Source organism: Lytechinus variegatus, chromosome 16 (assembly GCF_018143015.1).
Source record: "Lytechinus variegatus isolate NC3 chromosome 16, Lvar_3.0, whole genome shotgun sequence".
In the NCBI taxonomy this organism is placed as follows: Eukaryota; Metazoa; Echinodermata; class Echinoidea; order Temnopleuroida; family Toxopneustidae; genus Lytechinus; species Lytechinus variegatus.
In genome coordinates this window covers 3384567-3405996 of record NC_054755.1, presented here as the reverse complement: position 1 = coordinate 3405996, position 21430 = coordinate 3384567, and the positions used below count along the sequence as shown (strand labels likewise).

The window sequence follows — 21430 nt, the reverse complement described above, 5'->3', positions numbered from 1 at the left end:
GGAAATCCCCTTGCTCACGTGTGTAAGTACACGGTGTGTCATAAAAAAATACTCTGTTTTATACCATGGAGTGCGTCGAGAACTGTCATTACAAGAGGTCTCTACCTTATAATGGCAGTGACTCTTTATACCCCATTAATTTTCTATGTCTATATACAAGCTTTGTTTCGACTAAATTGCTACATTATCTTGCTTTCGAAAGTCGATCATCTCATGTAAAAAAAAAATAATAATGAAAATAAAAATGATAACGATAATAATGCACCCTTGTTTCATCATGATAGATAGTGTGGCATCAAAACACACCTTTATATGCCTATAATCTTTGTTTATCACTCTTGCTTAATCAGTTTATTTCTTTCCAAAATACGATAAACTTAAAATCATTTGAGACAGCAAAGTCAGCTAAGAAAATAAGTTTTTAGATATGGACCAAAATAATATAGGATGAGAGAACTGATACGAACTCAATCTTTGCCGAATTGTTATACTCTAAAATGTTTCCACTTTTTTTAAAAGTCTACTAAATCTAGTCTATGGCCAACAATAAAACCGGAAAGAAATTCAATTAAGGGAACACATTATTAAACCAACAGAAACATCACTTTTGTTAAAATACAATGTGTGAAAAATGCACAGAAAGTGAGAAAAGTTATAACTTCGCAGGTCAAATATAGTCACCCATTTTTTAATAGTTCTTTTTCATTTTCACTCACACGCCCCGGAACGGTTTTGAAAGTGGGGGGGGGGGGGCTGACCATGCCAAAAAAAAACACAGTCAGGTGGTCAATTTTTACGTTTTTGTACACGGTTTTGGAAAAAGAAAGTGGGGGCTGAAGACCCCCCCCCCCCAGCCCCTCAGTTCTGCGGCACTTGTATTAGAAACTATAAATGCCCCAAACTATAACAGACTCCATGCACTGGAGTCTGTCTGCAGAATATTGTCGAACTTTGTACTGTGAATCAATGTTTATCGGCCTGTTTAGTCTATACATGTTTGGATGTTCAAAGGCCTTATAATACTCAATGTATACTACTAGTGTCTCCCTATACTTTGACTGGTTGGATAAAGATCATGTCCACTGGAGTTAGTAAGTTGTGGTATAGTCTAATATGGTAATGATAGCATTAAGCTTTTTCATTGTGGGCTGTTGTTGTACTTGTTCTTGTTTTTGCTGTTGTTATTGTTGTTTAGCTTGTTTTGCCTTACATTTAATTTACAATTCAAATTTCTATATAAATTAGATATAAGCCTGCCTTTGTGTCAGGTACTTGTTGTAGTAGAAACTAAACAATGGGGTTTATTTGAATTAAAAAAACACTATACGATACGTTCTGCGGGGTCACAGTTCATATTAATCTCATTTAATTACCACATGAGTCTAGATATTAACACACAAAAAAATAGCTAATTTTACTCTCTGAAAATATTTTGTACAGACAGTACAATGTTCATAAGGATTAATTAGGCTCATCTTTAATTATTCTCCCAAAGATAGTAACTCTTTTCCAAGAAATGTGTTTGCCATTGATGATGTGAAGCACGTTCGCGGAGCAAGACTTGTTGTTATAGTTTTATTGTTTTGTTGCCTTTTTCTACAGGAGGAAAGGTTCTTCTGAAATATTTTCCTGGTAATTTCCTCCTAACAAGACGACATGGAACAGGTATGTACATACCAGGGTAGATCTAGCTGCCAGCGCCCCCCCCCCTGGATTTTTCACACCGTGAAATTAGGGGTAGAAATGGCAGCGTTTTAATGAAAATAAAAAAAAATTCACCCCCTTTTTGACATCTGATCATCGTTGACCTGGTTTTTATTCCTGTGTCATACCTTTATACACCATGACTACTTAAGAGGGAATTAAAGGGGACGTTCACCCTGAGAAAAAGTTTATTGTAAAAATAGCAGAAAAAATAATAAAAAATATTTCCGAAGGTTTGAGATAAATTCATCAAATAATTAAAAAGTTATTAGAATTTCAATTATTTGATTTGTGACGTCATATGCGAGCAGCATTCCTACATAGCGAATGGTAAAAAAAATCGATGTTATTCCATTTTTGCAGAAAATTGAGAATGGTTTTCACTGTACCTTTTGTATATCAATAGACAAATCATTTCACACCCGATCATGAATAGAAAACAAAATTAAGTTATCAGGAACCATAAAAAATTTAAAATTCATGCATTTTATATTACATAACACATGGGGCAGCTGCTCGTTATGACGTCACAAATCCAAAACTTTGAACTCTAATAACTTATTTACTCTTTAACGGATTTTCCTCAAACCTTCACCAATATTTTTCTGCTACTTTTACAACAAAGTTTTCTTCAGGGTGAACTTCCCCTTTAAATGGGTTCCATGACATTTGCTCCGCTCTACATTCCACATACTAATTGAATGGCCAACTTCAGGGGCCGCGGAACGGTTTTGAAATTGGAGGGGGGGGGGGGGCTGAGCCGAACGTGGTGGGCTGACCAGGCAAATAAATCACAATCGTTTTACTCTTTAATGTTTATTTGAATAAATATTAACCACACGCAGCCATTCCTGAATATTCCCAGTAATATAGCTTTCCTGATCTGCCGAACAGTATAAAGGTCGATCATTAATGTGAAATTTAATTACCTTTTTCATTTCTCTTGGGGGATTAACAAGTCGCAGCATTATAAAAAAATACATCATAGTATTCCGTTTAAATGTTTATAGTACCTCTTCATGGAGCCATCCAGCAGCTCTCGTGGTTACTAGGGATATGGGAGTCTGAGACAGCCAAGGGATTCTTTCCAACAATCAAACAATTTGAATACAAAGAGACATTGGAGTTTACTCATGTTGGACAACCTATTCTGAATTTCAGGTAACGCACAACTTGTTTATTTCTTTCATCAACTGTTTGAACATGCAATACAAAAGAAAGAAAGATGATATATATGCAGAGGCCGGAGAACGATTTAAAAAAATTAGAACATAAGCCAACTTAAATTTGAGACTGACTGTATAAAATGACAATTTGATGACCATTTTCACGAAGTCTTGTAGACGTTCACTGAAAACAGCAGGGAGTGAAGCCCCCACCTCTCTCATTCTTTGATTGTGTTCACAATTACAAAATAAGCTAAGACCATTCTTTGAGATCAGTATAAAATTTAGATTGCGCTACGCGCTCGGATTCTTCTATTTATATCGAGATAGGTATCCTGTTCACGAGTATACAAACAGTGCTTTTGTCCGTCTTTCTTTTTTCAGGTCGAGAGCTTTCAGTATACCTGAAAATGAACCAAAGCATGCAGAGAATGGTTTTCTGAGGATTAATATTGAGAAAAATCTTGTTTCTTTTATGGTAGCTATGAACATTGGTAAGCTTCATTGGTTCTTATTCTCATTTAGATTTTGATGTATTATGGAAAACCTCATATTAATACCAAAATCTCAAACTTCAATTCGAACATGGTATATTATCTTAACATTCTATGCCTATCCTTATAAATTAGAATTATTTCTTTTGATTGCCCTGATGCTCTTGATGTCAATTTCATGAGAAGGGTCATCTGTTAAAGGCAAGATATTCACAATTTCACTAAAATGAAAGAATTTAATGTCCTGTTTGATATAAACTGTCTTGTGTTGACCATAAATGCATGTATACGGGGTCCATAATTTGGTTTTCAACTTGTAAGAACTTTTTGGAAGCAGTTCCATCGTTGAAAAGTAAAAGATTAGAACCACCTCTTTCTTTTGAAAATGTAAATGTACTTTTATCGACACACCATCTCCTGATTTTATAGAATCTGTGATTTACCCCTGTCATGCAAGGTTATGGCATAGAAGAAATTGTGACACCAAAGAAAATTATTTTTATCTCAGTTATCATGTATTTATTTCCTCATGAGTAAAATCGACGGACATTCACGAAAAACATGACAATGTGTGTAAGAATATCCTTGATTAAAACCGAAAACGCAACAGCTCCAATATGACAGTGGATGATCCAAGGGTTGACATAATATTATATAAAAATGTGTACACAAAATAATTACAATTATTTTATCTTTCAGGCATTGTTGAGATATCGGAAGGGAAATTAGTTGACTCTGAGCTCCATCTTGAATCCATAGGACTGCATCACATGTCTCATACAAGTCTACCCATCACTACAAAGGTAGGTTAAAATTTTTCAAAGGGAGAGAGAGGGGGAGATAAATTCATGGCCAGGGACTTCAGAAATTACAATGAAATTTACCGTTTACCCCTCTCTCAAGGAGGGATGGGCGACGCTACTACAGGAGGGAACTGGCCTAATTGGCGCCCCCAGGTTCCTATGGTTATTTGTAATTTGTACAATGACATTGATTTGCACAAGGCCATGATGAAGTTGTTTGGGTTTGTGTGGTTGTTTGGTTTGTATCATTTTCAGCTTTTTGATTATTTATTCGCATTCAAATTTACCGTAGCCAAATCTCCTACTGACTAAATACTACTAGGCTCTAACTAAAAATATATATAAATACACTAATCTTGATTGAAGTTGCAGAGAAGGCCTGTATAAAGTGGATCATTGTAACGAGGAATATTTTGTAGATGAAAGCATAAGATATAATTGCTGTAGATATGGTAGAGAAGATGGCTTTAAATGAGTCGATTTAGATTATCATCACATTTTATTTGATAAAGAAGGTCTTGATGGGATATCATTGAAACTATATTGAAAATGCTCTATTGATAACTTTTATTCTTTTAATTTGTTAGGTAACTCGGACATTCAATCTGATTGATAACGCGACACTGGAACAAAACGTTTCCATGGCAACAGTCTCAACACCAACGTTGACACCTCACCTGAGCGTTAGATACAAAAAAGTACTGAAATAGGAATACTTTTAACAAAAACAATATCTATTGCGAGAACTATATAACTTGAGCTTGTGATGGATGGACTTTATCTGAGGCTACACACACACACCATTTGAACCCTAATGAATCACTTGTACCAACCTTTAGGGGTGTAATCTTGCACCCTAAGTGGCGAAAGGTGAAAAAATGCACCTTTTTATCATTAAATGCACCAAGAAATGCTCGCTCGCACCCTAATAGGTGCAAATGTGAACCTGTTAAGGTGCATAGTACCTGACATTAAAAAGGGTTCAAATTTGAACCTTTATCACATTGTTCAATTTCGCACCCTATAGGGTAATCTAAATGTACCTTCAAATGAGCATAATTACACTCATTAGCACCCCTTTGGGTGCAGCTATTGTACCAACCCGGAGGGTTCAAATTTGATTCCTATTTCTTAGTGTGCAAAATAACTTTAAGTTCTATAATCATTATCGTTATTACAATTATTATCTAAATTACTTCCATTTTGTTGTTGTTGCTTATTCGCTTTATTTTGGTATTTTGTAGATTATGTTTTTAAGTTCGTTTTCCGTCCGTCTCTTGTATATAGGTTATGTGAATTAGCATTGGAACTAAGTTTAGGGACTTGCCTTTTTTACAAGTTCTGTTTTCTTGGCAAGTCCCTCCGTTTATTTAATTTATCTTCAATATTTGTTATGAAATGTCATAGAACTGTGTGTATTATTTTGAGTTTGTATTATTTTGGACATGTATTTACACTGTTACTTCGATTATATCATTTTTTGAACTGAAATAGATAAATCTAAATCCCCGGGGGGCACTTCCATTCACGAGTGGATACCATGCGCGACCATGGGGTTTCGAAAAGCACCCTAAACATGTAATTTCCATATTCTGAAAATGCACCCCTTAACAAGTATTGGCGTGTGAAACCCTACCCTTAACAAGTATTGAAAACAAAACGATACTCTTGGCGAATGTTCCCTGAAATGAACCCCTAAACAAGTACAGGAATATTTTATTGTAACGGGTCCTTCGGTCGTCGGCTTTACCTTATTTGGTTTAGTACGATCCCACCTTCTACACCTCGCGCAAATCGGACTCTAAACACGAAGTGTTGGGGCAAAAATGACATCCTTTATAAAACATTTTAATTTTGTTTTATCATCCCCGCAAATTCGACCCTAAACACGTAATTTTCCGAGCGAAATAGATACCCTTTTTTCATTATTTTTGTGTTTTTGACACCCTTATCACGTTACGTACGTAACGTGCTCTATCGTGAAAAAGACATCCTTTTAAGTTACGTGTTTTTTTGGTCGCGCATGGTATCCACTCGTCAATGTAAGTGGCCCCCCCGGGTCTAAATCTAAATAAAATTCTTTACTGTTGATATCTCCTTACTCATTTTTTTTTTTTTTTTTTTTTGGGGGGGGGGGCTGTATCGTGCCTTCGCATGCCCCCCCCCCAACTATCATTACAAGTTAAGGTGAATGGAAAACATGCTCTCGTATGATCCTAAACAAGTAATCGCCCTTCGATATGTTAGATTGCCATAAACATGATAAACCAGTATGATATTATCTTTCCCTTCCCTTTAACGCCGTTTTAATGGGTACTCCGGGCTGAAACTATATCTAAATGATAAAGTAAAATTCACAGAGCGAAATGCTGAAAATTTAGTAAAATCTGATTACAATAACCAAGCTATCGTATTTTCAATTTTAGCAATATTTTATGAAAACAGTTATATCATGTATATGCACGTTGTCACGAATAATCATAAGGTGGGTTGATAATGTCACATCCCCACTTTCCCTTTTTATTTATATACATGAAATCAATTTCTCTACTTTGCATACATGACTGTGTAAATGATGTGTCTCCCTTATAATAAAACAAGTTGCAACAATGAATAAATAAAATCAGATGAATCCAATTGTTTTATTTTGGGGGGTGGTAAAAATGAATAAACATAATTTAATGTAACAAAATACAAAAAAAAGTGGGAATATGACATCAGTTTGCTCACTGAATATTCATGAAAACATGCATAGAATATTCATGAAAACATGCATAGAAATGTTTCACCAGAATAATGCAAATCTTTATAATGCCATAACTTTGTTATTCCCCGTCAGATATTGATCAAGCTTGTATTTGTCCGATTTGTTTTCATCTGTTCAAATCATTATTTGGAGAGCTTTATTCTTTCGACAAGTTGGCCTATACTTGTGCACCCTTTTTCTTACTAGTAGTTCGATCAGGTTATATATCCGATTTTTGTTCTGGGACTGCAGTAGTTTTTTTTATAGTTCTCATATATAATATAAGATTTGGTGTGTTATTCGCTTTATGTATTTGTTTACTTAATACATAAATACGTTGAAAATAATCATTTTTTTCTCAAGAACTTGTCATTAGTAGCTGTATAACTCAAGTTGAAATATGTTGCTTTTTTATGTACTCTCTTGCCATAATTTATGCAGAAATAAAACCACTATTTTATAAAAACTAAAGAAACTCAATACTGTAAGTTAGCCAGTCTATATGTCTTCATAATTATCCTTCCTAACACGTGCTTGGTTCGAAGTTTGTGTCCGAGGTGGCCGTTTCATAAAGGTGTTCGTCAGTTAAGAGTGACTTTATACGACTGGTTAATTTCTTACGCGCTAAATACTCGTCAATGACAATTTAGAGATAAAATCATCTATACCACAAGAAAGGATTACCAGTCATTCTTAAAGTCACAGCTTTATAAAACACCCACCTGTTTCCGAACGTGTAGGCCTATACTGCGCTTACCTTCTGAGTTCTGATTTATATTATTATTAATGCAAATATTTTGAACTACAAAAATCGACACTCCGAAGTGCAGTCACTATACATGCAGCTCTGTAAGTGCTTGATGGGCCCTTAATGGGATTTCACCCTTTTATTGAAATAGCAGAAACAAATATTGACGAAGGTTTGAGAAAAATCTATCAAAGAATAATATAGTCATCATTTTAATTATTTGATTTGTGACGTCATATGCGACGTCACAGCTTACATATCGTATGTTAAAAAAAAACAAATCAGTGGCATGTCATTTTCTCAGAAAATTTAAAATGCTTTTTACTGTACCATCAGTTTTTCAATAGACAAATTATTTCAGACCCGTTTCTAAAAAGAAAACAAAAACAAGTCATCACGAAATGTAAATTTATGCCATCAGCTGCTCGTTTATGACGTCAAAAATAAAAAAAAATGACATTCTAATAACTTTCTAAATTTTTAATATATTTTCCTCAAACCTTCATCTATCTTTTTACAACAAACTTTTCTTCAGGGTGAACTTCCCCTTTACTTAGCACTTCGTTATTTAGAGAAGGGTCTATAACCACCTCATCTCCTCATCCACATGACCCAGGCAAGTCCCCGCAAAAGAAACTTATGGAAGAAAAGAAAAAGGACATTAAAATCTGCCGAAAACCAATGACGCAACACAACGCTATTCCTCTCTGGTTCATTATAAGGCGAGAGAGAATTTAGGTTAATGTTTTTTTTTTTTACTCTCTTACGCCAAGCTATTACCCCCACTCCTGTCATTCAATTGAGGAAAAATAACACAAAATTTAGGTAATCTAGCTCCCACCATCGCACTCCGACCCCACCCAACCCCTCCCTCAGGACTACCCTGCCACCGCCGTTGAAACGAGTGTGTTACTAGTATTCAATCCTGTTGCTGACCTGGGAATCTAATACTAGTAAGCCACTTTGGGCGACAGGAACTCGGTGGGAAGCTCGCCGCGCCGCGCCGGCCGAGGCTCAGGGCGAGGTCGGTCTGTAGCTAGGCTTCGGTACATCGGTAAACAACGTGCAGCTCAGTCGAGATTCGAGGCGCAATACATTTGGATCGGTTAATTGCGTTGAACAACACAACTTTACAAGCATCGTTGCCTTAATTTGACATTTGGAAGTAATAATTTTTATTTTCATCATGTCTGGTAAGTTTATAGAAGGAAGTAAGACCGAAAATAAAAAGAAAACAATGGATGGATCATGATGGATCAGATGTCGGTGAGAGGTTTGAGACTGCCTTTTCTACGGTATGTGACGTAGAGAGATCGGCTGTAGATATGATATGAGTGTGTTCATGATGGATGGTGCAGGTGTTTGGTGTTTATTTGTACATAATGAACACTCATTCAAGGAACAAGGTTTTGATGTAACCTTGTTCTCAGTTACATCTCCATGTGTAGCAAAATAAGGGCAGCAATGTTTGGCTTATTTTCTCTTTTTCTTTGGGACAATTGCTTGATTTTTTTACACTGACTGAGTCTGTTTTCATTACAGCTATTCATCATATAACTTGGCTCTTAAGTAAATTTGGTTCTTTAAATTATTTTTTCTTAATTAAAAATAGAGATTGAAAAATGAAAATTTTCTTACTATATTACTTTCCACCAATAGAGGGCGTACACAAAAATATGCTCAAAATTCAAGTTTTTGAGCGCTCTGGTGAATACAAAAATTATTTCCTAGTTACTAATGAAAAATAAATTGCAACTGTATGGAAATTAGTCATTTTGGTCACAAAAGTGTTATTTTAATGATTTTTTAAAGTGTGTGCTGTGTACAGCATTGGCATACCGTCCATAGTCCTACCTGTAGATTCCCCCCAGGGAGGGTGGTTGCAGTGAACAAGTGCATATGAGAATGAACTGTGGAGCGTTTCATCAATATTTTTATCCGACAAGTTGTCAGATCTGACATCTTTCCATGATTTTGATTGGCTGAGAGGCGCTGTTGCTATAGTAACTGTCCGATAAAATAGGACTTGTCGGATAAAACGTCTGACAAGTCCTTTCATGAAACGCTCCCCAGATATAATTTTATTTTGCTGTACAAAATACAGACAAGTGTTCCTAGGTCCTCCCTAGGTCTACTGAAAATATTGAAGAAAATTCTTCAACATTTACAGACCTGATTGACATTTATAGCCTTATTTTGTTATTTCATTCAAGTTTTTTTTTGTCTAGATCAAACACTTTGTGAAATTTTCATCAAGAAATTTAAGTTATACAGTAATATAAATTTCCTTTTTTAGGGGGAGATTAAATCTGTTATTATTATCATCATTATTTCTTCTTCTCTATTCCTCCTCCCCTCCTAGCTCCCCCTCTTTCTCCTCCCCCCTCCTCCCTCTTCCCCTCCGCCTTCCCCTCCTCCCCCTTCTCCTCCTACTCCTACCCCTCCTCTCCCTCCTAGCTCCCCCTCGCCCCTCCCCCTCCTCCTCTTCCATTATTGAAGTTGAACTTTGTCACATTTATAATCTAAAATAAATTTTTCGTCTGTTTTGCATGCTGATATTTGTGTTGGGTATTTTATCCTTGTAGCGCCCCTTCACGATGCATTGCAGCAGCTCTCGTGGTTACTAGGGACATGGGAGTCCGAGACAGCAAAAGGATTCTTTCCAACAATCAAACCATTTGAGTACAAAGAAACCTTGGAGTTCACTCATGTTGGACAACCAGTACTGAATTTTAGGTAAGGTCCGGTCTTCGTGTAGAACCAGAGCTACCAAGTCTCACGCATTATGCGTGAGACTCAAGCATTTTGGACTCTTTTTCATCCCCTCATATCTCTGTCTCACGCAACTCTCACAGACTATCCCCATATACTTTGTACACAATGTCTGTGATCTCACTCAGATTCACAGAAAATCTCACGCATAGCTGGTCTTTGAACTTGGCATCTCTGTAGAACGTGTATGTAATATGCTATCTAGATGTGATATCGTCATTGTCCCGCTTCAAAAGACTTTCTATAATAACAAATGCACAAATTCAATAACATTAACAAGTTTACTATCGGCCAGTCAGGTTGAATAATTTCAGGAGCTATTTAACTGTTAATTGCAAACTTGTCATAACAAGTTTTATGCAACGGGCCACAGGCCTTGCAGACATACTCCACACGAAGAAGAGCAGGTGCATTGTGAAAAATGAATGATGAGGCTACGAAAGAGCATCTAATAGCGAGAATATGGTATTATACGTCTATATACGTTAAATTCAAGTCAATGTTCCATAGAGCTGTGTGTATACGGGTAGTTACAAAAATCCAATATCAGTATGATGCAATTTCTTTTCAATTGGGCTTACCTAGCAAAGCATTAATGCTCCATGTTGGTACCCCATTGAAACCAGGTTACCAAACTCTATCAATGGCTCTGCCCAAAACTATACAATTCTTTGGTTCTAAGTCAGCTGCATAGGGATACAACATTTAGAATGAAAAAGGATCACCAGTCTTACCTAAATTCACTCATGCAATTGTATAGTTTAATAACAGTACAGTGAAATCTGTCTATAGTGACCACCCATGGGAAATAAGATGTGGCCTTTATAGATTGGTGGCTGCTATAGACAGCTTCTTATACACACAATATGCCTCCATGGAAATCAGTTTTAGTGGTGACTAATAGGCAGGTGACTACTATCACAGGTTTGACTGTATTTTATCATAAATTAGAATATTAAGATATTCAAAATAGATGTTTCCTCAACCATATCCTCATTGTTTTATCTTTCAGATTCAGTTCCTTTACTCCTGATAATGTTCCAAAGCACCGAGACAGTGGTTTCTTAAGAGTGAAAATGGGAACCAATCAGGTTGCTTTTATTTCCGCTCAAAATGTTGGTAAGTTTTAATTGAATGAATTTATTGAATTTCCACAATCAAAATAAAAGTGTACAAAGTAAGCATATTATAATGCTTGGTTGGAGAGATTGAATTAAACCCTTGTTATAATGCTCCTTAGGGAGTAGAAAGTGGAGAAATTTGAAGACTATTGCTTCCTGAGAGTTACCATGGAAATTGATGATCATATTGATCAGGTTGCTTTTATTTCCGCTCAAAATGTTGTTAAGTGGTTGGAGAGATTGAATTAAACCCTTGTTATAATGTTCCCCGGGGAGTAGAAAGTGGATAAGGTTTAAGACTGTTGCTTCCTGAGAGTTACCATGGATATTGATAATCATATTGATCAGGTCTCTTTTATTTCCGTTCAAAATATTGCCTCCAAAACTTAGCAAGGTTTCTCGGAATGCTGTAAAATAAAATTTATTATGATATTGTCTGTTCACTTCCTTTCATTTTCATTGAAATAGACATTATAGTTCAAAGGATTATGTATTTTTTGTTGTTGTGCAAATTTAAACAATGAAGTCCTATTGTAAAAAATAGTTTATACCATCCTGGCATTTATTAATTTTTGTGTGTGGATCCTTTGGGCTAGAAGAGATCACTTATTTGAACATAAATTACATGAATTATATTCTCATTATTTTGAAAAATAACTTCACCTAGTTAATTATGATAATAATAATGGTTATTTATATGCGCTATACACAAAAAGTAGGACAAAGCTTATTAAATAACAAAAAAGTATAGAATTATTTACATGTATATTTTAGAAATGCCTTATTTGGTAAATATTTTTTACTTCATGCTTGCCACCAGAGCTATATTATTTTTATGCTTAAACTGGCTATATCCAGGCATGGACGCTAGACATAGCTGTCAATCGTATCTCATTTAATGGCAAGCTTTCGGCCAGTACGACCTTCATCTGGCCTATATGTATTGAAACAAACAGAACAAATAGAGTTGTAATAACAAAGTAAATAAAGGGTAACAAAAATACAGAATAGAAGGGTAACAGTAAAATAAAAAAAGAGAGGGTAATGAATTAAACGAGATGGTTGAGTACAATAGAAAACAATTTTGGTAACTTAAATTGTGAAGAAAGACAAGGTATTTACCGGCAAAGGAGATTAACTAGGGTTTCTTGGCATCTGTATTTATTTGATACCCATACAGGTATTGTAGAGATAGAGGAAGGTAGCGTAAATGGAAATGAACTTCAGCTTGAATCTACCGGTATCCTTCATGCATCCTTTGCCTCTTTACCCCATACAACAAAGGTAAGTGTATAACCAAGAGTACTATTCCACAGGTAGAGGGTGGCGAGGCCACACCCTCCCCACCTGATGATTTTTAAAGTAGTGAAGAAAAAATTAACAATCAAGAAAGGGAGGTAAAAGTGGAAGAGTATCAAAATGATTGGTCTTGGTCATAAAGTTCTATGATACCTGTTGAAAAAAACTCACCTATGGGTCATCTACCCCCCCCCCCCTGACCTCTCTATTAGGATACTGTGCCAGACTGGTTTTGTGAAGTCTGTTCTCAATTAGGTTTAAAAAATGTATTTTCTGATCATCTTTTAAAAAAACGTTTTTAGATAAAACTTAAGTTCTGTTATACTTATACATACTTATGAATTTCTGATAAGGAAATTCAGAATTTAGGAATAGCAGGTTCTAGACTTTAATGTAGTTCAAAGTCAGTTTCAATACTTATATTACTTGATATTTTTTAGAAAATTGATTTCGTGTATTGGTTTTTGTCTCACCTGCGAAGCAAAGTGAGACTATAGGCGCCGCTTTTCCGACGACGGCGGCGGCGGCGGCGTCAACATCAAATCTTAACCTGAGGTTAAGTTTTTGAAATGACGTCATAACTTAGAAAGTATATGGACCTAGTTAATAAAACTTGGCCATAACGTTAATCAAGTATTACTGAACATCCTATTAGAGTTTCATGTCACATGACCAAGGTCAAAGGTCATTTAGGGTCAATGAACTTAGACCATGTTGGAGGAATCAACATCGAAATCTTAACCTGAGGTTAAGTTTTTGAAATGTCATCATAACTTAGAAAATGTATGGACCTAGTTCATGAAACTTGGACATAAGGTTAATCAAGTATCACTGAACATCCTGCATGAGTTTCACGTCACATGACCAAGGTCAAAGGTCATTTAGGGTCAATGAACTTTGGCCGAATTGGGGATATCTGTTGAATTCCCATCATAACTTTGAAAGTTTATGGATCTGATTCATGAAACTTGGACATAATAGTAATTAAGCATCACTGAAAATTTTGTGCAAGTTTCAGGTCTCATGCTTAAGGTCAAAGGTCATTTAGGGTCAATGAACTTTGGCCGAATCGGGGTATCTGTTGAATTACCATCATAACTTTGAAAGTTTATTGGTCTAGTTCATTAAACTTGGACATTAGAGTAATCAAGTATCACTGAACATCCTGTGCGCGTTTCAGGTCACATGACCACGGTCAAAGGTCAATGAACTTTGGCCGAATTGGGTGTATCTGTTGAATTACCATCATAACTTTGAAAGTTTATGGATCTGATTCATGAAACTTGTACATAAGAGTAATCAAGTATCACTGAATATCCTGTTCGAGTTTCAGGTCACATGATCAAGGTCAAAGGTCATGTAAGGTCAATGAACTTTTGCCATGTTGGGGTTTTTTGTTGAATAACCATCATATCTCTGTAAGTTTATTGGTCTAGTTCATAAAAAGTGGACATAAGAGTTACCATGTATCACTGAACATCTTGTGCGAGTTAGAGTAGTATTCAAAGTCAGCACTGCTGCTATATTGAACCGCGTGATGCAGGTGAGACGGCCAGAGGCATTCCACTTGTTCCAGAGATCAGACCCTTTTTTTCATTTGTATCTATGATGACAGTTCTGGTCAAAGTCATGGATATGCAGATTGAATTTATTGAATTTAATAGAGTAACATGCCAAATGTGTATTGATTTCATGGAAAAAATGAAAACCTGTGTTGAATAAGCATTAGTTCTGTAATATAACATTACCTTAACTTTTCATTAATGTTAATAAGTTAATATGCATCTCATCGCGTGTGTGCGGTTCTTGCTTTCCAGATTGCAAGGACGTTCAAACTAATCGATCCGTCTACTTTGGAACAGACTGTTTCTATGGCAACAACTACCACTCCAGAAATGAAACCACATTTGAGTGTTCGATACAAAAAAATTTCAAGCAATCTTTGAGTTCAGAGAGAAACATCTGCTTATTAGCTTTTAAGAAACTAGTAAGAGTACATATATGTAATTCAAAGATTATAATATGCTTGTATGAAGTTCAATGTGCAAAAATCTTCAGAAAAGGAAGAAGCAGTTTAGCTCAAAGTAGGAAAAGAAGAATTAGTCATTAAACGCCAGTGTCCAATCAAGTTCATCATTATATGGGCACTTTGTTCAAAATACTGACCAGGGGCCCATTGCAGAAAATGTTGCAATCAAACGCAACTAAAAACAATCTTGCACTACTTGAGTTTTAGCCAATGAAGCACCTGTATTCATGACTCGTGCTTGATATTTTGACTTGCGTTTGAAGGCAACTCTTTCTGCAACAGGCCCCTTGAACCAATCGTTCTTTCATATTTGCAATTAATCGTAGACATTTATGTTACAAGGCCTAGTGGGTGTTTCGTAAAGCTGTTCGTAAGTTAAGAGCGATTTTAAGAATGACTGGTGATCCTTTCTTACGCGCTGAATAATCACCAACATATAATGGTGAAGATTATTCACCACAAGAAAGGATCGCAATTCGTTCTTAAAGTCGCTCTTAACTTACGAACAGCTTTATGAAACGGGCCCCTTATTTTAATCCCATGAATTGGGTTGTAACCAGTCTGGTCTATGATCATTATTCTGCTGGTGAGTGAGGGGAGATTAAAAAAGTAAACAGGGCGCAAAAAAAATTTTTTTTTTTTTTTGTTGAAATGGCAATCGTGTTGATCATGTTATGAAATGATATAAGAAATTTACACTGAATTTGTTTTTGGTATTTATGTCGGCACAATTTAGATTATAATTTTTTGTCTACACTGTGGTTGTCTTCTTAAAGGGTAGTTAATTAAGCATATATAGTAAAAGTATATATAGTAAAAGTAGTTAAAAATACATGTATTATAGTAAGAGTAGTTAAGAATGTAATTTTTGTCTATGTTCAACATTTGAAAATTTTGTTGGTATTGAGAGTAACACTATATTTTGTTTGAATCACAATTATATTTCTGCTATTTTTGTTCATCTTTTCTCACAATTGCCAATTTAATTTTTTCCCTGTATTAATGTGAATTCGTCATTTTGCCACTGCTCACTGTAAGGGGTACCTTGGACATTATTTTCTTCGATATACTGTGTGAGTAAAAAAAACTTGACAACTCACAAATCCACAATTTAAGGGGAAAATGTGTCATAAACACATAATTGTTGTGAATGAGAGTATGTTCTTTCAAACAATTTGATACCATAATATGTGCTAATATGTGTTAATGCTTAGATATTCTGTAGGTGTTCTTTGCAGCAATATACATTTTTTTGCGCCAAAGTGGGGCATGACTGCAATGAATGAATCCAGATGTCAATAATGCCATAATCCTACAAAGTTTGCATTTAAATCCCTTTCAAAACACCTTTCCAATAATTAACATCATATTTGGTTAATAAAAAGCCTTTTAGTATCAATTTTCAAGTTGATTTTATTGAAAAGGGATAATTTGCAAGTATGTTTACTAACTCATGTAGGATTATGACATCATTGGTACCTTGATTCATTCATTGCAGTCATGTCTGTCTTTGGCGCAAATCAAAATTTATATCACTGCAAAGAATAATTACTGATTATCCAAGCGTAAAGGCATACCACATAAATACAGTATCAAAATATTTGAGAAGATACTCTTTCCAGCCGCATATATTGAATATGCGTTAATGACATATTTTTCACTTAAACTGAGGATTTTTGAGGTGTCAAGTTTTTTTTTACTCACACGGTATATGTATTTCAAAACAGGCTGAAGTGGTTACATGAGTCTATCCTGAAATACCTATAACCTACATGTAATGTCTTCTCATAGGGCAACTATATGGGCTTCATGTTTCTGTCCATACATAATTGGTTAGAAATTAAGTATGTGTACCAGCTAAGACAGTTGGAACATTTCATTGTAATGACATGAAAATCTGTTCCCAATAATCACAAAAGGGTATTTCACTCTGAAATTAAATTGATGGTAAGAAATAATAGAATAACATTATACATGCAAGACAGTTGAAATACCATCAAAGTCAAATAAAAAATTATGAAAGTTATATTATTTTTGTGGAATGGGTTTATGTAATAATGCCTGTTAGTAACTAATTTGATGACACAGACTGACCTTTGTCTTAAAAATGTTTTAATTTTGAATGAAATATGCAATATTTTTCTTTATGTTTTCATATAGTTTTCATAGATGTGCATTAATAATCTCTTCCCCTCGCATCAGCAAGTAAGGCTTTAAACATTCCACGAAAATCAAGAATATTGTTTAAGCAGATAATCAAAACATTTTTATTTCATTTCATGGGATAGAAAAAGCGTGAGATTTGTTATCTAATGTAAATTAAATTTACTGTTTTGCTTGATTAATTTTTTCTTTATTTTTATTTTTTAATGAAATTGAAATCAATCTAACACACCCCCCCCCCCTCAATATAAATTTGTTTCTGTAAGCTGTTAGTATCATTTATTACTTGAATACATTAAGCATATTTGTTATGTTCTGATATGCAAGTGATGCTCTGTTGTGGAATCATAGATGCTTTGTCATATTCTGGGGGAAGGCGTAGACTTTGTGATCTGCCCACCATTTATTTACATGATCGATACACTCTTAAAAAAGGTTGGGCAAAAAAAACCCAGTTTTTAACCAGTCACTGGGCAACATACTGCCCACACAACTATTTGTTAAAATCTGTCAAATTTGGTAATAAAAGCTAACAATTCGGTAATAAATTTGCTCAATTCGATAATAATTACCAAGAATATATATATTTTTTAATAACATATATTACCCAACACAGTTCACAGTATGTTGTCCAATATTTTAAGTGTATATATGACTATTAAAGGGGAATCCAACCCAAATAAAAACTTGTTTTTATGAGGAAAAGAAAAATCAGACAATTTGATAGGTGAAAGTTTGAACAATATTGGACAAACAACAAGAAAGTTATGAATTTTTAAAAGTTGTAAATATTGGTAATCACTATACCCATGAAGACTTCAAATTTGCCGCATATAGGATGTCATAGTGATGTAAAGCAAGGACTACTCTTCCATGTACTCTAATACATGTTATGGCTAAAATGTCATTTTTCCCAAAAGTTTTATTTCAAATTGTATTTTTCTTTCATGAGGACATAAAACAATATACTACATGTGTTAAGATCACTGTCACAGGGGAATGGGTTCTTAAATGAAAACCACAAATCCCTGATAATAAAGTACATGGCCTATGAGAAAGTTGTCCTTGCCCCTTGTCATAATTTACTAACTCAGTTGCTAATTTGAAATCTACATAGTATTAGTGATCTCAATTTTAAAGCAGCTATAACTTTCTTATTGCTTGTTCGATTTCTTTCAAACTTTTACCATTCTGTTTGATCTATTTTTCTCCTGGCCAACACAACATTTTATGGCCATGGCTGGATTCCCCTTAAAACATATCATTATACATTACCTTATTTCCTTACTTTAATCTGGAAATTATGTCAAATACACACTGCTTTGTGCATTTACAATACAGCCGTATCTCTGCCATTGTATTAAATTTGCTGTAAAGTAATCAGATTACTGAAGTATTGACGTTTTTATGTTCTTTTGTCTTTTGGTGTAAATTCAGCTTCATGAATTTGATTGAAAGCCCTTTCAAAAAGAGATGAGACAAAGGCGAACAAGCGATGACAAAATGAATATGAGATTAAAAGGAGCAATGAGAGAAGCAATTTTTTTTTGTTGCAAAACTATTATCCACAAACGAATCGATCTCTTAATGAGCACTCCCCTGCAACATTCCCTGACAAGCGTCTTAAAAGAAATGAGGTATTCAAAATGGAGAGAGTGTTCTCCGCCCGCTTGCCATGCAGAATTTGTCTTTCAATATTCACTTTAAAAAATGAAGTGCTAATTCAGCTCTTAAAGAGCGTGTATAGTGACTGCACTTCGGAGTGCTGATTTTTCTAAAATCAGCACATTTTAGAAAAATCAGCACTCCGAAGTGCAGTCACCATAGTGACTATACACGCTCTTTAAGAGCTGAATTAGCACTTCATTTTTTAGAGTGTTGTTAGGTTTTCATTCAATATGTTTGTTTTATTTTCATTCTTTATAACTATGTAATGCACTTTGTACCTTTCCAAGAAAAGGCGGTATAGAAATGTTGTTGTTATTATCATTATTATTATTATTGATATCGTCATCATCGTCATCATCATCACCATCATTATTATCACCGGCGAGTTGATGGGAAGGAAGAGGAACGTGTGTGTATTTGTGTCCAAGAATATTATGCTGATGACCCCTACCCCCCCCCCCCTCCTCCTCGCCCAACCCTTTTTCCTGAAAAAGGACATGGAGGCACCGGGGATCGAACCCGAGACCATCCGATCTTCAGTCGAACGCTCTGCCTACTGAGCTATACCCCCAAATATTATTTATCACGTTTCTTATTGGTAACATTCATTGATTACATTACTATTTTCAAATGGGAACTATTTTAACCGCAGTTTGCTCAAAGGACAAGTCCACCCCAAAAAGCTGATTTTATGATAAAAAGAGAAAAATCCCAAAAGCATACAACACTGGAAATTTCATCAAAATCAAATGTAAAATACGAAAGTTGTGACATTTTTAGATTTCACTCAATTCCACACAACAGTTATATGCACAACCCAATCGGTATGAAAATGAGGGGACTGGTGACGTCATCAAATCACTATTTCTTTTGTGTTTTATTACATAAAAATATGAAATATATTTTTCCTCATTTGTCTTGTGAAACAAAGTTTTATTCCTCCCTGAACATGTGGAACTCCCACTGCTTTATCAGTTCATGTTTCAGTCAAGTTGGTTATTACTGTCTGTCAAATTTGTAAAAATTGAAATATTGTATAATTAAAAAAAAAGGAAATATTGAGTGAGGGACATAATCGACTCTCTGATTTGCATGTCTCTGAGTTGTGCAGATAACGGATTTGTTAAAAATAAGCAGAAATTTAAAATATCATAACTTTCGTATTTTACATCGGATTTTGATGACATTTTAGCGTTATATTTTTTTTATTTTTCTCTATTGATTTAAAATCAACATTTTGGGGTCGGGTTGACCTTTAAAATAAGATTTACACATGCGCAGTAATAAAAGAAGAAACAAAGCAAAAAATTGATAGCATTTTGGTGAGATCATGGACCCTAGAATATTCTTTCTCACCGCTTCAGTTTCAATTATTTTTTTTCCACGTCATCTACCAAGATGAGAATAAGATAAAATAGAAAGATACTATCCAAAAAGACCTCGGATCTAAACATCATTTTATCAGTATTATTGCCTTTTATTTTGGGGCAGGCGGTAATAATGTCTGGAAAAAAAATCTTAGTTTGGAGGTATTGGGATTCGAAACCCAAGACCTTTCGATTTTAAGTCGAACGCTCTACCAACTGAGCTATACCCCCTCAACACATTTTTATGAAGAATTAAGTCCATAATATTCCATGTGGGGCCGATGCATGGGTTTCAAAAAGAACATTTCGCAATATCCTCTGTTTCTATAGTAACATGATAGAAAGTTAGTAACAGTTTTCAACTTCGGGTAGGAAAGTTACGAGAAAGGTTAAAGGTATTGTTTAACTTTGTGAGCAGCCGATTTAAACAATTCTCAAACCAAGATGAAACATGTGTACAAGTGCATGTATTAGAACTAATAAACCCTGAAAACAACCATTATTGAGAATAAAAAGCTAAAACTACAAGGCAAACCCCGATTTTGTAAATAGGCGTCTAATAGACACCTAAATAGTACACATAAGTGTATGGGATGAAATTAAGATGGTGTTTCCGGTCACTTTATATTTCAATTTTTGAAGCACTAAATAATCATTTTCGAACGCAATTTTTTCTGGGCTTCATTTTTGTAACATATCACAGACACAGGTGACAAGTGTGACCTTCTAGCTCAGATTTTTTAAAAGTCAAACCAATGTTAACCAATCACTTTAAACCATGTTGGTAGGTAGGGGAGGGATTGTGACATGACATTTAGTTAGTAAATGTGATAAAAAGAAATAAAAGAAGATTGATTGATTATGACAAGCGACACCTCTTCTTCAATTACAGACAATGACACTTTCTGTCAATTATGTTGTAAACCATCTCATTCATAAAGGTGGAACGAAGGAAGCATGTAATTATAGGCCAATCTCAATCCTTCCAATTCTATCAAAGGTTTTAGAAAAAATAGTATTTAATCAACTTTATGAATATCTAAATAGTAATGGAATAATTAACAAGTATCAATCAGGATTTAGGCCTCTTCACTCTACAACCACGGCACTTTTAAATGTAACTGATGACTGGCTTAAAAGCATCGAAGATGGACATATCGTGATTGCTGTAATGCTGGATTTTAGAAAAGCTTTCGACACAGTAGATCACGATCTCCTCCTTCAAAAACTGAAAAACTATGGCATTCAAGATCGCCCTCTACGATGGTTTGCCAGTTATCTGGAAAATAGATCACAAGCAACGTGTATAAATGGCAAAGTATCTGAGTTTTCAGCTTTAAAATGCGGTAT

The 21430-nt window shown here is 34.9% G+C and overlaps 2 protein-coding genes and 1 non-coding gene across 3 annotated transcripts; 2 read left to right on the top strand and 1 right to left on the bottom strand.

Annotated features, from left to right (window-relative positions):
- The first annotated feature begins 1053 nt into the window (after positions 1-1053).
- Positions 1054-5738, top strand: LOC121430215 (peroxynitrite isomerase THAP4-like). Its single transcript, XM_041627493.1, has 6 exons — positions 1054-1091; positions 1603-1665; positions 2715-2865; positions 3255-3364; positions 4064-4167; positions 4755-5738. The coding sequence occupies exons 1-6, from the start codon at positions 1076-1078 to the stop codon at positions 4875-4877; spliced, it is 567 nt and encodes a 188-aa protein (XP_041483427.1). The 5' UTR covers positions 1054-1075; the 3' UTR covers positions 4878-5738.
- Positions 5739-8611: 2873 nt separating this feature from the next.
- Positions 8612-14889, top strand: LOC121430048 (peroxynitrite isomerase THAP4-like). Its single transcript, XM_041627318.1, has 5 exons — positions 8612-8854; positions 10247-10397; positions 11446-11552; positions 12735-12838; positions 14671-14889. The coding sequence occupies exons 1-5, from the start codon at positions 8848-8850 to the stop codon at positions 14797-14799; spliced, it is 498 nt and encodes a 165-aa protein (XP_041483252.1). The 5' UTR covers positions 8612-8847; the 3' UTR covers positions 14800-14889.
- Positions 14890-20237: 5348 nt separating this feature from the next.
- On the bottom strand, positions 20238-20311 carry TRNAL-UAA. The gene has a single exon. It is a non-coding gene; the product is annotated as a tRNA-Leu (tRNA).
- Between the last annotated feature and the right edge of the window lie 1119 nt (positions 20312-21430).

What these genes read in the sequence shown, in the direction of transcription:
- LOC121430048 (XM_041627318.1), top strand. An exon ending in CAACCAGTACTGAATTTTAG is followed by an intron (nt 10,398 to 11,445) that starts GTAAGGTCCGGT and finishes TTTATCTTTCAG; the next exon opens with ATTCAGTTCCTTTACTCCTG. An exon ending in TATTTCCGCTCAAAATGTTG is followed by an intron (nt 11,553 to 12,734) that starts GTAAGTTTTAAT and finishes ATACCCATACAG; the next exon opens with GTATTGTAGAGATAGAGGAA.
- LOC121430215 (XM_041627493.1), top strand. An exon ending in CAACCTATTCTGAATTTCAG is followed by an intron (nt 2,866 to 3,254) that starts GTAACGCACAAC and finishes TTCTTTTTTCAG; the next exon opens with GTCGAGAGCTTTCAGTATAC. An exon ending in TATGGTAGCTATGAACATTG is followed by an intron (nt 3,365 to 4,063) that starts GTAAGCTTCATT and finishes TTTATCTTTCAG; the next exon opens with GCATTGTTGAGATATCGGAA.